The sequence below is a fragment of the Rousettus aegyptiacus genome, unplaced genomic scaffold (assembly GCF_014176215.1).
Source record: "Rousettus aegyptiacus isolate mRouAeg1 unplaced genomic scaffold, mRouAeg1.p scaffold_m13_p_17, whole genome shotgun sequence".
Taxonomy (NCBI): Eukaryota; Metazoa; Chordata; class Mammalia; order Chiroptera; family Pteropodidae; genus Rousettus; species Rousettus aegyptiacus.
The window spans coordinates 15613959-15628979 of NW_023416292.1; the positions used below are offsets into that span (position 1 = coordinate 15613959).

Consider the following 15021-nt stretch of genomic DNA (forward strand, 5'->3'; position numbering starts at 1 on the left):
TTTTGCGCAAGCGATTTTTAATTTGGGAAATAAGCCAATGTCATCACTGTGACTGTTAGAGAAAATGTTCTTGGTTTGTACATCACAGCTTTTCTAAGAACTTTTGCAAAGGGGGGTCCCTCTGAGTGAGCCACGCTGTCAGCTCATCAGCACAGGGAGAGCTGGGACGGGGAGCCTCGGGGTGCTCGTGCGCTATGGCTGCTGCTTGGGTTTCATTTTATTATTGGATTTAGTCCGGGTTTTGGATTTGGCGTTCACAGCACCCTCCTTGTGCTGACTCTCTGAAAAGACAAAAACAATTAGAGTGCCGTAGTGACACTATCTCATATTTACTAAAAGTGTTTTACTTTCCGAGGCATTTTCACAATTCTGTTCTACCTGACTAACTGCTAAGCTACGAGGAGGTTTTGTGCCCAAAATTTGACTCTAAACTGGTTATTAGGATTCAGAATGCATTTCCCTCAAGTTTTAGTGTAGTCAGTTAACTGCCCGAGTTCTGGATCCTGGAAAAAGGGACTATGTGGCCGAGGAGAGATGAGGAAGAGGAAGAACATGTCTTCCTCCCATCTTGTACATACCCTGAATTTGGTGGGAAAAAAAACATTCCAGGAGAGCTAGTGCGCGGAATCCTCCCAGACCTCGTCCTGCACCCTGGTCCCGCTCTCCACTCTCCTGCACGCAGACCCCACACAAGCCCCACCTCTGGGTCGGGGCAGGAGGCCATCCGCCACCGAGCCTGCTCCCCCGTCCGTTCTGTGGCACCACACTTCTCACTGCGAATCCTCTGACCGGCCGCTGCCACCTCCATCCCACGTTTGGTCACTTTTTCACACCCCTGCTGTTAAGTGGATTTTCTGAATAAACGTTCCGGTCACCTGCGTGGCATGGGAACTGCCTTGCTTAGGAGCCGATTCCCCGAAGCTCTGCAGGCTTCTCGCCCTCCCTCTTTGAGCCCCCTGGGAATGACTCTGACAGGCGTCTGAAAGGCGTGGAAGGGGAGCTGTGTGTCTGTGCAGGTTACTGTTCGCGCAGGCTGGGGATTAAACTGTACATAGTTATTTCCTACCTATAATTATTAAAACTTTTTCATTCTGGATTTAACCTAATCCCCAAGACCTTTATGGAAACAGAGAAAACTGAAGTCACTCATTCTATATTGAGGTAAATAACCTCTCCAGTTTAACACACAGGCCTTCTATATAGTGTATATATTTATTTTTCTGTCATCAGGAAAAAGAATAGTTTTCAAATTTATCAGAATGGAATTTTATCACAGTATGAGAACATGAAATGTTTTTAATTCATAAGAATTATTCTGCGTACAGTCAAACCTAAAGCTAAAGGGCTGTCACACGAGGAATAATTAACATTTCATCAGTTCAGAGTTAACAGGTGAGAAAATGGGCCCAGACTCTTCCTCCAAACAGGGCCGATGTACCATTCTGGGGCCTCAGACGGTGAGGGGCTGGCTGACCGACTGCTTTTCTTGGGGGCATAGGAGGAGTTAGCGGTGACAGCAAAAAATCAGAGAGTAGGTATCTTCCCAGTGCTACTACCCTTTGCACCAGGAGTTGTCCTGGGAACGGACCACAGGTCGAAGATGAAAGCAAAAATAAAAAGACAGTGGGGATGCTGAGAACTGCCTGAGGGCAGGTTATAGCACTAATTAGAGATAAGAAAATGAAGAAAATGCCTTTTCCTGGAGAATAAAGGAGATTATTTTCAACAAATATCAGAAAATAAAGGGGAAAATTCCTCATAAAATTCTATCGACGAGAAACAATGCCTGTCAATATTTGGGCATATTTACTTCTGGTCTTTTTCCCCAGCTTTAAAAAATTGTATCACATTCTATTTCTTGCATTTGATATGTTAACATAAGATTTCCCCCTGTCATTATAAACTCCTTGCGAACACCATTTTAATAGTTATATAATATTCAGGTATATTAATATAGCATAATTTATTTAATCTTTCATGATTAGAGAGAGACCGTTTCTATTTTCTCCTATTATATACAATGATATACTAAACACCTTTGTGCATTATTTTTTTTTCTGTATTTAGAATTATTTCTTTAGACTAGATTCTCAAGAGTAAAATTATTTGGTCAAAGTATATGCTTGTTTTTAAGTCATAGCCATACATACTCTTGACTTATTTTGCAAAAGGATTTTATCTGTCTGTCCACCCACAAGTCTCTGTAAAACTAACTACTTTGCCCCTTCTGACCAGCAATGTATTATTTTAATCTTTGCTAATTTTATAAATAAAAATTATATCCCATGTTTGTTTACTAGTCTATAATTGTTAGGCATTTCATTTTTTGTGTGTGTGAGTTGTCTAAATAAGATAGTTATACAGTTAAAGGTATATGCAATCCTATGAGAAGTATAATCTAGTAGATAAACCCTAAATTGATTGATACTATTCTAATGTATTTCTGACCCAATCGAGTTTTCTTTCATAAATACAACCTAAATAAAGCAAAATGAGAAAGCAAGCCTCACCTTTCTTTAGAAATTTTGAGGAACTTTCTCCTTGCCTGATTTCTTCTTCCTCCTCTTCTTCATTTTCTTCTCCTTCTCCTTTTTCTCCATTTTCTCCTTCTCCTTCAGGCTCCTCTCTAGACTTCAACATGTCCTCCAGTTCTTTATTTCTTATGAGGGTAAAATGAAGTTTCTCACTGACGTCATCGAACTTCTCCTCTGCTTGTCTGGCTCGGTTTTCAACCTCTCTGATGCGAACGAAGTCCAGGCAAACACAACGAAATGAAAAGGATTAGAAAAAGAACGTTTTATATATAAAAACTCACTGTCTAAAAAGGGCAATGAGATTGGACGAACGTATCTGACGTGAACGGGTACAAACAAGGGAGGCGGCGACGCCAACGATTAGCTGAGCCCCCGGGGCCAGGGAGCCGCCCCATGAGGTAATGTCAGAGCTGCAGTCATGCTGTGATTTAAGAATATGACAGATTTATCGGTTCTTAGTGAAATTTGACTTTGGAGTATTTGGAATTCTCCATCGACATCCAAGGAACCCTTTTCAGTAGTTCATTTTGGCTTCTCTTCATCGATATGATCTAACAAACTAAATCTAATTGTGTCTCTTCTTTTATTTTTTAATCCTGAGCATCAGTGCCGAGAAAGTTTTTTTTTTTCACTCCCTTCTTTCCCAGTACCTTTGAAACCATATTTTACACGCATGACAACCAGTTCGAGATGAGCTTCTTCATCGCTACAGCACATGTCGTACGTCTCTGTGGCCGTGCATCTCTCTCGGCGCTCTCGGCCCGCTTTTTGGGTTATGAAACACTCCTTCTTACTCACAGTGATTTCTCCCTGTGCCATTTATTTCTCTAGCTCATTTCCTAGAAACACGCTGAACTGGATGGATCCTAACACTCCATTCCCCAACACACACACACACTCTGCCTTCCCCCACCCCCACTGTGGGTGAGGACAGTGTTCCTACTACGGCAGTGTAGTTCACTGCTTCTAGCAGAAGATCTGGAGGTGCCCATCCTGCTAGTGAGGATGAAGGAAGCAGGAGAACCAAAGGGCAACCGAGAAGTGTGGGTTTCTCAGCCACACCTCCCGGCCCGCATCTTCATCTTACATCGTGATACTTCATACTTACATTAATTTCTTCTGCGTGTGTTCAATTATAGCCATAGCTTCAACATACTTTGAGGCCAGTGTACCTTGATTAGCTGATTCTCTCTGACAAACAAAATATCCACTGTGAATAAACTGGAAGCTCCAACAGTTAATACTCTACTTTTCTTGGATGTTCTGGACCAAGGCTTCCAGGACTTTTTTTTTTTTTTTACTATCCATATTTATATAGTAGACAATTAAGAACACTCTTAACATCAAAAAAAGAATAGGGAATGCCTGTAGCCAAATAGCACACCAGCTTCCAAATTACTCACGCTACAGGTGGACGTAAACTTGATTAGAGTTGCAAAGAAGAAGCAGGGAAAACAATATAACAAAAAAAATAGTGAAAGAGGTTTAAAAAAATATAGAGAAGGATACACATATTTCCCTAATAAGTAAAGTTAAAGATCGAGGGAATTATCTATATTTGTCTTAATAATTTATTTCACTAAGCACATAATATTGCAAAATCCAATAAGATCTTTTAAGTTCTGTAGGAAACTTCATTAATATCAAGGCGGTGAAAATATGAAGGAAAAAAAAGACCTCTACCATGTGCCTAGAACTTTCTGTGGAGGAATTTTAAAGCTATTTTCCTGCTCAGTTTCGATAGCTACCATCCAAAGGTTTCCAATTTCCCAGTAATTCTTGTGGACGGTGGTATATATGTGGTCATCACAGTTTTCAACAGAATAGGTATTGTTCAATTAAGGAAAGAGAGAAGATGCAGATTTTCAAATGAGGTTTACAGAAGAGAATGAAAAGCGTTTGCTGTGTTGTTGAAATGAGAATTTTGTAGAGACAATGCTGGGAGAAAACAAAATCTGAAAGATGTATTACTGAGAAGGGCCTGGTCCTCTTGTAGGAGATAAAAGTTAGGCTATATCCATATCATTTTTTACATAATATTAAATTTCCTAGATTTTTTTCTCTAGTTTGGAATTTCCTAGTTGGGTTTCAGATACATACCCAGGAAAATAACATATCTGTTCCAAACAGAGGTCTGGAATGAACATTTTCATCTTCTCCAATGAACCGGATGAGCTTTTCCTTCTCTGGAGATGCTGAAGGTTTCTACGGCACAGAAACACCGAGGACCCGTTAGTGAGCTGGCGTGTGACACAGCGGCATGGCAGGCTGCCTAGCGCCACGCCCGAGGCTTTGCTTTTCCATTTGCTGTAGTCATTTAACAAGCACTTTGAAGACTTACAACAAATGCTGGGTGCTACATTAGTATGGCTGGGGAGGTGGGGACCAGGGAGATGGCTTTAGACCTCGGAAACTCGAAGTACAGTGGGAGAGATAAGCAATAAAATAATTACGTATGTATGACGACTGTTGGCACAGAGCTGTGTTCCAAGAGCCACGTGTACCTGTAAAAGGGTCCCCCATTCTGCCTACATACTCAGGGAGGTTTCTACAGAGAAAATGATATTGGAAAGCCAAATAGGAGTTTGTAAAATAGAGAGGAAGGAGCCTAATCTAAGGCCACAGGAGGAGGACAAGAGGCAATGCATTATAGAATTTAAAGGTATGATAGAATTTAGTGGTCAAATAATAATGTTTTCCATTAGTTTTTTGCCTTCTATAAGCACCGCACTAGAAATAAAACAGAAAATGCTGGTCAAAAGAGGCTTGAGAGTTGTATAACATTCTTGTTCTGTTGTCCTGCATAGTCCGTGAGTAGAGGGCCGAGGTCAGGGTGTGGGTTCAGGCCCGCCCTTAAACTATTCGCAGAGAAGAAACGTCAGGGAAGTAAGTCAAGACGGTAGAGAGAGTATGAGGTGATCATGATGAGTGTGAAGCCAAAGGCAAGAGTCAGTCTAGGAATCAGCAAGAGCTCTTCTGCTGGACTTATCCGGGTTTGAATGTTGGTTGTTCCACTCACGATTACACGATTTTGGGTAAGACAGTCAACCTTTCTGATCTTCACTTTTATCTCTAAAATGAGGGTGGTAATGTTTACCTGGAAGTTGTGTTGTATAGATAAGAAATAACACATGCAAAGCATATACCTCATGGTAGGCACTCGGTTATTGGTGTGTCATTGTATTTTTGTTCCTATACAAGTGTCCTGGGAAGGACTGTTATTACCACTAATGCCTCAACAGGGGTGAAGACAGAGAAAGGAGAAGAGAGATGTGAACACAGGCTTGAGCGGGGGAAGGCAGCTCAGAACGGGACCTGAAGAAAGGGGAACGTGGAGTTTTCACCACTCTCTGAAAAATCTGGCAGTGAAGTTATAAAGGAACAGCATCAGGGCGAGAGACTGATTACACGGTTAATAGTATAGGTGTGAATGAGGCTGATGTGAAATGGCTGGATTTAGAAAGGAAAAAGGACACCCCTTGCTCAGAAAACCATGAGTCTGTCTTCAGATATAGTTAACGATCTGAGAAAAGGCACTTTGTTGAAGTTGAAGCAGTTTACTCCAGTTGATCTATTTCTACTTTCAACTACAACTAACTAACTATCTATCTATCTATCTATCTATCTATCTATCTATCTATCTATCATCGATCTATCTATCTTCTTTAAAAATATAAGGGATAGAAGAAAATAATACCAAGTAATCTTACTTCTACTTTCTCTTCTTTTTGTTCTTTCTCAGGTTTCTCAACCTCCTTACTTTCTTCTTCATCCTCTTTAAAAGGTGTGTCTACTTCAGACTCAATAAATTCTTTTATACTGTCCTGTGAGATAAACAGTATCATAATTATAACTTAGTGTATATAAATGTTTTAGCACTATATTAGCAATTATTCACTCAAAAACATTTAATGGGCATTAATCCTGCAACTGAGTCTTGTGCCAGTGATAAGGATACAAAGGTTAATAAGAACAGTTTCCGCCTTTAAGAAGCATATAGTTCAGTGAATCAATATTGGGAACATTGATTGGGAAAAGTCACTGAACCCTCACCTATTAAAACACACGGATAACCTGAATAATGAGCAGTGCTAACACATGGCAAATACCTCGTCTTCAAATAGGTGTTCTTTTTCTTCGGTTGTCAATAACTTTATTTTTCTGCCTTTCATGCCAGAAAGGAGGTGAGAGCATGTGGTGATCCACTCATAACATTCTTTCTGAAAAAGAGACAAAAGACATTATTAAGCAGAAAAAAATCAGATTACATCAACTCACGTCTTCACTCATACCTACTGAGGAGGAGCTGCTAAATACAATTCCTCTAAGTATCACTCAGTAATAGAAACTACATTTACTTTACCATGATCCCCTAACAGTTAAGATCTGGCTTTAACGTTTAAAAGGTATATTATTTCTTATTAGTGGGTAAAAGCAGAGAGAACTAGGAAACTATCTTCTCTGGAGAAGGAGATCAGGTCACTTCAACCACCAAAACACTGTTCCATGAGGCAAAATAGCGATCTAGTTTAAGTCACCACAGTTAACCATAAAAAGCAGTAATATGTCTTATATTTTTCTCATTATTAGACTTATTTTTAATCGTGGAATTATTATGAAATATCAGAGCCAGAACAATGTAGAAATCAAATTCAAACCCTTATGTTATACATAAGGAAACTGAAGTCTAAAGAGTAAGTTCACCAGAGCTTTGTCAATGTCACTGATAAGTTTAAATTCAAGATTCAAAGGGTTAGGACGATGTCTTATTGCGTATCAGAAAGAGGATCAAACAAAAAATGTGAAAGAATTGGGTTCTTGTCTAAATTCACCTAATTAGTTGTGGCTTCTTGGATAAATGCTTAATAGTCTTCATCTATTAAAAACAAATGAGGTTGTAGTCTACTCTAGGTGACCCCTATGTAGTGGGAAACCGGCAATCACTATCTTAGTGAGGGGGAGCCCTAATCTGTGGCGCTTGCTAATTTCCATGGTAAAAATACTACCACTATGGCAATTCCAATGATAGTCATCAACTCAGTTGATAACCACTGAATGTGCAGCAGGGAAGGGGTATGCACAGGTAGTTCTTGTGAGCCAATGTGAGTCTCCACCATGCTACTGCCCCTGAGGATCCTTCTGGCTACAAAATTTGATGCATACGTTATTTAACTTTCTTTACTGTATCTAGAACAAAACACTAGTTAATTTTGAAAATAGTAATACTTTTGAAACTTTATTTCTTCAGTTAATGTATCATTCATGAGAAACAAACTATTCTCTAGTTGAATTTGTATTCTAACAGAGATCCTAGTCATTTTCTTGTAAACTTCTGAGACATTGAAAATACCGTCATCGTAACACTTCTGATAGGGGAAAAAAAAATCAGTAGGAGTCTTTTGATGAATATTTTATGATCATCTATAGAGTTAAGCAAGTCTTCTTTCAAAACCTTTAGTCTATGGCCATGCCACCCTGAACACGCTCAATCTTGTCTGATCTCGGAAGCTAAGCAGGGTCAGGCCTGGTTAGTACTTGGATGGGAGACCACCTAGGAAGACTAGGTGTTGTAGGTGTAAAAACAAAACAAAACTAAACAAACAAACAAAAAAAACCCCTTCAACATCACCTTTGATCAGCTCTAGACCAGCAGAGCTCAGTTGCTAATCGATACTTGTGGACTTTTTCCATCAATAGTCTTATTTAATTTTAATAAAGCCTGATTTGGGGCTATGTTAAGAAATGCTTCTGGCGTGAACAAGACTTAAATTCATGTCTGGGACCCTTGGAGGATTTAAGAAGTAAGAGATGGCCCTAAATGTTAAGCCTATTGTAGTGGATCAAAAGCAGGAGGATGAGAAGGCTACAGGAGACAGTCTTTCATAGGGTACCAGTGGTAAGACTATGGTGGCAATGGAGTTAAGGATCTAACATCCCCAGGTCTCTCCCAAAAGGTGGGAAAGCTGGAACTTCCCTGAGTTAACTGGAACACTGCAAGAGGCAAGTCCCCAACAACTCTCTTCAAAGTCACAATCGTTTAGGAGGGCCAAATCCTGGGAATGGCAATTGTACTAGGGTGACAAAAGAGGTTACTGCAGCCCAAGGTGGACAGCAGGATCTTAATAAATCACACAGGGCGGAGGGAGGAAAGAATGGCATGGAGGGAGTCAGTTGCAGCCAGGAGTCAGCTTGAAGGTCCCCAAGCTAGAAGTCCTCTTATTTACATCACGGCGGGTATTTGATATTGAAAGGAGATGTTTCCCTCCCATACATTCTCAGAACTATCAGGTGCTGGTCAATGTGTGTCTTTTACCAGTCTTGGCCTGCTGAAGGTTATCTCAGAGATCCTTCTAAGACATCTGCCACCTGCTCAGATTATGACTAAACTCCAGGGAATCGATAACTCTAATTCTAGATACTGGAACATTACAGATGGTCAACCTAGAGCACTTGAAAAAAGACATCTAACTTATTGGGGGCTAAGTTTCTAGGCTTGCAGCAGTTGGTCTAGGCTGCAAGTCCCAGTACATTCTCAGTGGATGCTAGGACTCTGACTCAGTGCTTCCAAGCATCAAATGAAGTCATAATGACAGGCGATTCTTTCTCCCAAGTGGAGCAACTGATAAGCACTGAGACCAACTTCTTTCAGAAATAGGCACAAGAACAAGGATCCCTAGAACTGAATCCTCTTGGAAAATGACCTCCAACACTTAACTGTAGCTTAGCTATGTGAGGTCAGACTGAATCAAGATATGCCAGGATCATTTAGGAAGTAAACAGGGTTACTAGCAATGGTCTTGCAGAACTAGAGAATCCTCAAGACTTCTTGAGAAGTCATTTAGGCATATATCATGGGAGAGTAGAGTAAGAACAATTGGTACATCATCAAACTCTAAAAGATACTTAGTTAAGAGGTCTCCCACTCCAGAATCCTGTCCAGCATCATGCAACTCTCATTTATTGGAAGAGAGCCCAAGAAATATTAGATTGTGGAAAACTATCACTAATGTCATCCAAATATGAGTCCAGTAGGTTGGCAAGATGTTGTTCTTAAGTGCTAGGATGTGACTGGGGTGTGGCACAAGCCACACAGCGCCACAGTATACCCACATTACACAATGCTTCCCTGGAAGACCATCTTCCCCTCTTCACCTTGTGGGATATGGATGAAGCCATAGGATGCCCAGAGCCTGATGTCATAAAGACTTATGTACCACAGAGGCTGTCCAGGAGATCAGGGGAAGTCAGTAACAGTCAAGGATAGGGATGAATTTAAAATTAAGATAACCCTAATGGAAAGGTAATTACACATTCATGGGGAGGGGGGCGGTGTAGAGCTACAAACTAGTTTGATGTGCCCTTGAACGGGTAGCAGCCGGGGCTGGTGGCGGCAGGCCTGAGATGTGAGCACACTTCTAGATGCGCAGTGAGGGCCACGAGCTCCAAGAGACTGTTCGGTTTAATCTGCTGTGAAGAATACCTCCCAACTCATTCTAAGAGGCCAGCATCGCCCTGATATCAAAACTGAACAAAGATTACAAAATGAAACAAAACTATACAATCAACATCACTCATGAATATCAGAAAAAAGATTTTAAACCAATTTGATTTTAACCAACTGAATTTTGCAATACATGAGATAATGCAACATGATCAAGTGGAGTTTATCACAAGAATGCTATAATATTTCTAAGAGAAAAATCTTCATGATGTTATTGTTCAAAAATTTTCTTAAATATAATACTCAAAAATTGATAAAGAAAATAAATTGAATATTAAAATCAAGACCTTCCTCTCTTGAAAGATATTGTTGAGAGGAAAGGACAAGTCACAGGCTGAGAGAAAATATTTGTAAATCACATACCTAATAAAAGACTTGTCTCGAGAATGTATAAAGAAATGTGTTGCATGTGTTCCTTTTTTATTGTAGTAATCACTTTACAGGTGTGTGCACATCTTAGAAATGATCAAATGGTACCCTTTAAAGATGCGTGGTTTGTTGTAAATCAACAGAACTTAAAAAGTCTGTTTGAAACAAACAAAACGAAAGGGGACGCAGAGCTATTACCTTCATTCTATCCAGATCATGAAGCTCCTTAGCAGGATTTTTTTGTAAGCTGCCAGCTATACTCAGAGCCATCGCCGTCGCCATCCCTTTGCAACAACTGGAAAAGAAAGCACACGCATGCGCGCACGCAGCATGCTGGTTCCTCCGAGTGTTTTACACGCAGATACCGTGGAAGTCAACCACAATAAGGAAGCGGCTGACTCACCAAACAGTATAATTTGTCTCTTTCTCAGTTTTTCACCCTTGTCCTCTTTCTCCCCTCCATTCCTTCCTCACTCTTGACCATTGGCAACTTTGAATGGAAATGAAGGGGGAAATTGGCCAGATGATAAGAGCTACTCCCCAGAATTTGAAGTAACAAATCGGTGACAGAATGCTTACTAGTTAATACATTAGTTTTTCAGACCTCATATTTATTTGGTGGGAATCCTCTAGTTTTTCAGACATAAGGATTTTCTTCATTTTTTTTTTTTTAAAGAGATGTTTTGGTTGAAACTACAAGCTTCTTCATAAATGTCCCCAGTATGCACAAAAGTGCAAGATGTATCTTACTTATGCCGGTGGGCTTTTTTGGTTTTTCTACTGATTCTCACTCTTACGTCTGTACATACTTCCCATCCTGCCTATGCTAACACTGTTTTCCCGAAGAATTCAAAAGTCACTGGGGAGACGCCAAAATCTCATATTCTACCTGGACAGTGCTGAAGCTAGTTTAAAAACTGAACTAGTATCCCTTTCAAGATTTTAAAACAATCCCTCATTGCTGCTACTTAACTGTCCTTCTCGCCTCTGTTTTATGGTGCATTTAATCTTCAAAAGAACAGTAATAAAATAAACAGGCAGTTTTACCTGATCAAATAGCTGGAGTACTGGGCCAGCTTTTTCGCCAGTGCGGTTGCATCCAGCTCCAGCTTTGCTACTCCTACCTCACGTTTCTCGTCACTTTCCTCCTCCAACTTCGGGAGGGTGTCTTGGTCGGTGAAGTCAGGTACCATTAAAATCAGCAAATTTACCATCCACTGGATCATAGATATATGTAATTCATCCACCTGTTAAAAAATTATTACAATACAAATGACCCATTTTAAAATAAATCGAACGGCAAAAAACTAGACCGAAATTAAAAATAGAAATGATCATACCTGTGTCCAATTTTCAACACCATCTTTCTTAATGAAATTAAATCATCACTATTCGGCTACTATAACTTTATTTTCTTTTGCTTAATATGCATTCAATGACCCTCTTCCTTTAGCTTGGTTGAGGGTATGAAAGCTGCAGTTCCCAAACTGTGCGCCAAGGTACCCCAGGGCTCGGCAGTGAACTGTCGAGGATGCCGTGGGATTTAAATCCTTGAGGGAAACAACAGTGGCATGGTTCGTTTACACACACTACCCAAGGCAGTGAAGCTGCTTGAGCCCAATGACCTCCTCGTTTTATTTTAACACGTATTACCTTTCCAAACAGCTACTGAGTTGTTAGGACATACTTAGTAAGCCGTTTGAACCTACCTACTTAATAAACCGAACTGGGTGGTATTTCTTCTGGCTGAGGAGTGTGAAAACGCTGGGGCACGGAGGGCACTGTGGAAGTGTGAGAACCTCTACGTTAGGGCGTTTGCTGAGGCTGGGTCCCAGAAACAAAACGCAAAAACCTTTACGAAACGTAAATGTCAAACACACTGTTTTCTTCAAACGCCCTACCCCTTCTCTGGTGAGTTCTTAAGTATTCTTCTAGGCTCAATTATGATCTACTCTGAGAAGACAATTTTTAACTTCCACTGGTTTTAATTTGCTCCTTTTCCTACATTTCTATAGTGCTTTGTACATTTCTCCATTATAATCATTGGCACATCTGTCTCCTCAATTAGCCTAAGGCATGGACCATTATTTTATCTTTCAATATATTTAGCGGGGAGTGTTTATTAAATGCTTGTTAAATGAATGAATAAACTTGGCAGTCTATCCAGTACTAAAAGGCACACTTTCTGCCTCAGAAGGAAGATGTTAATGACCTAATGTTGTAAAAGGCAACTGCTCCTGAGGAAGACTTAAAAAGACTGCTACTCTCACAAATCAAAGGTATATCCCCTCACATCGCACTAGCTAAGCCTCTGCTGCTTCTCAATTAAATAAATTCTTAACTGTTCTTTCATATACTAATAGCCTGGATTACACTGTCACTGAAAGAACTCGTGTTTATTTCGCTTACATAAAATATTAATCCACGCTTGGACCGTACTTATGAAATAAACAGAAATATGTGTTATCTTCATTGCAAAATTACATTAGAGAGAGTAAACGGTAGAATCAAGGTCATGCAATAGGTTATGGGTGAATTTAAAATCAGAATTAAATGAAACAAGTAAGAGTATTCTTTTACTTTCACAAGATATGTAAAAATTCTTTTAATTAAATAACTTTTATAATAAAGCAAAGATTTGCTGTGATTCTGATACAAAATTCTTAAGAGAAATTTTAAGATAAATTGTTTTTCTTTTATAAAAAGACTTGTTCCAAATTTACTAATCTTTTCAGGGATGACGAGTAGTTACTTAGCCACTTCTTCACTGATATTTAAAAAAAATACACACACACACACTTAATTCATCCCTTCAAAATATAAGTGATGTTTAACAATGAGTAAAAGAAATTTAGGTTTTAGAGGGGTCACTTAAAGAATGAATAGTTAGAAGACTTTCCATCTTGGTGTGAAAATGACACATGGCTCACTTTTTAAAACTCTCAAATTTAAATACTTGAAAATCTAGAAATAAGTATCTTACATGATAAGAAAATATTTAAAGATCACTGTTTTTAAATCTTACAAATAAAGTTTTTCAATTGACTGGGGAATCATCTGTAAAAATATAGAAACTCCACATCATCTAATGTTTGCAAGAACAATTGACTGACATGGTTGATGAAAAATTTTACCAGCCAATTAATAAAAACTTACACAGCATTAATGACATTGAAAAATGAATATTATTATTTCATAAATACTGTAAGAATGCACTTCTTTAATTTGGATTCATGTTTCTTTGTGAACTATCATTTCAACAATGAGAGTCCTCTAAAAACAAATACTGAAATAAACTGAACTTCCAGTGGTTTTATCACTAAGCATTAAACTGCAATTATAAAAAATTATGAAGCCTGTTCAATCACATAAATTTTTACCATTATTAAAAATTATTTTAAAATATTGTTTATTTCATTTCTTTTGATCATTTGTATATGTTTTATAATGTAAAAAACAGTTCCGTCCTAGGCATGTAAAGTAGAAATACTTGCTCAAAGGCTTTTTGCTGATGGAGGTACATGATAAGAAAATGTTTAAAGATCAAGGTTGTAGATTGCCAAGCAGCACAGATTAGACGGAGTAGGGGCATAAAGGGCAAACAAACAAACAAAAACTGGAGGTAAGAAAATGGAGCAGAAAGGAAAATGAATGGTAGGTGGAAAAAGGACGAACTCTGCCATTTTGAAACAGTTGTACCGCCACTGCGGAAACCAGTGCGGAGGGTCCTCGAAAACTAAGAATTGATTTACTACATAACCCAGCAATCCCTCTACTAGGTGTTCACCCCAAAGGCTTGAAAACCCATATCCGAAAAGATATTTGCACACCGATATTGATAATAGCATTATTCATAGTGGCCAGGACAGGAAAGCAAATGAAGTATCCTACAATAAATGATTGGCTAAAAAAGCTGTGGTACATATATACAATGGAATATTACTCAGCCATAAGAAGAGATGAAATACTGCCATTTGTGACAACATAGATGGACCCTGAGATAATCATGCTAAGCCAGATAGATGTCAAATTATAAGGTACACTTGAAAATTATATAATTGTATTAAACAATTTACCCCAGTAAACTTAATTTTAAAAAAATATAACAAAAGGTAGAAAGAAAATGAAAAGCATTCAGTTTTATAATCGCTACATCCTATAATCTCTATGTCTCACATTAATCCCATAAAACGGAAAGGAAGAAAACAAAATAGGTCAAATGTAAATCAATCATCTTAGATATTTTCTAAGAGCTAACAAGATCTGAAGAGGAAACTATTGGCTAAAAATAGAGGACGTCTGTATAGATTTTTCATTTATCCAAGTCATTTCCATCTCCTACCACAGAAAAAAAGGCAATCAAAGACTGAGACATAACCTCAAGAAAATAAAAAGTTACACTGTTTCCACACCATTACTGATTTAAAGTATATGGAGCACAATCATTCAATGCAAGCCATTCCTGGTTAGCATTTTTACTACAGAAATGCAAGATAAATTAAGCAGCTTCCACTTACCAAATTTGCCTTGTAAATGGATTACTACTATCTATAAGGAAACTATTTTTTCTTTTCAATTATAAGAAAGGTAAAAGGGATATTACTATTTTAAACTATA

The 15021-nt window shown here is 38.7% G+C and overlaps 1 protein-coding gene and 1 pseudogene across 4 annotated transcripts in view; one reads left to right on the plus strand and one right to left on the minus strand.

Annotated features, from left to right (window-relative positions):
* The window catches only part of AXDND1 (axonemal dynein light chain domain containing 1), a 46035-nt gene continuing 31014 nt past the window's right edge, over positions 1-15021 (minus strand). For all 4 annotated transcript variants that reach the window (XM_036234562.1, XM_036234564.1, XM_036234561.1 and 1 more), the window contains 8 exons: positions 11452-11651; positions 10603-10699; positions 6644-6754; positions 6245-6358; positions 4635-4739; positions 3643-3725; positions 2511-2737; positions 1-281 (listed from right to left, as the gene is read on the minus strand). In XM_036234562.1, the coding sequence (XP_036090455.1) occupies positions 193-281; positions 2511-2737; positions 3643-3725; positions 4635-4739; positions 6245-6358; positions 6644-6754; positions 10603-10699; positions 11452-11651 (1026 nt within the window). In that variant the 3' untranslated portion in view covers positions 1-192. The remainder of the gene's footprint in view (positions 282-2510; positions 2738-3642; positions 3726-4634; positions 4740-6244; positions 6359-6643; positions 6755-10602; positions 10700-11451; positions 11652-15021) is intronic.
* Positions 7992-8110, plus strand: LOC118613042 (annotated as a pseudogene).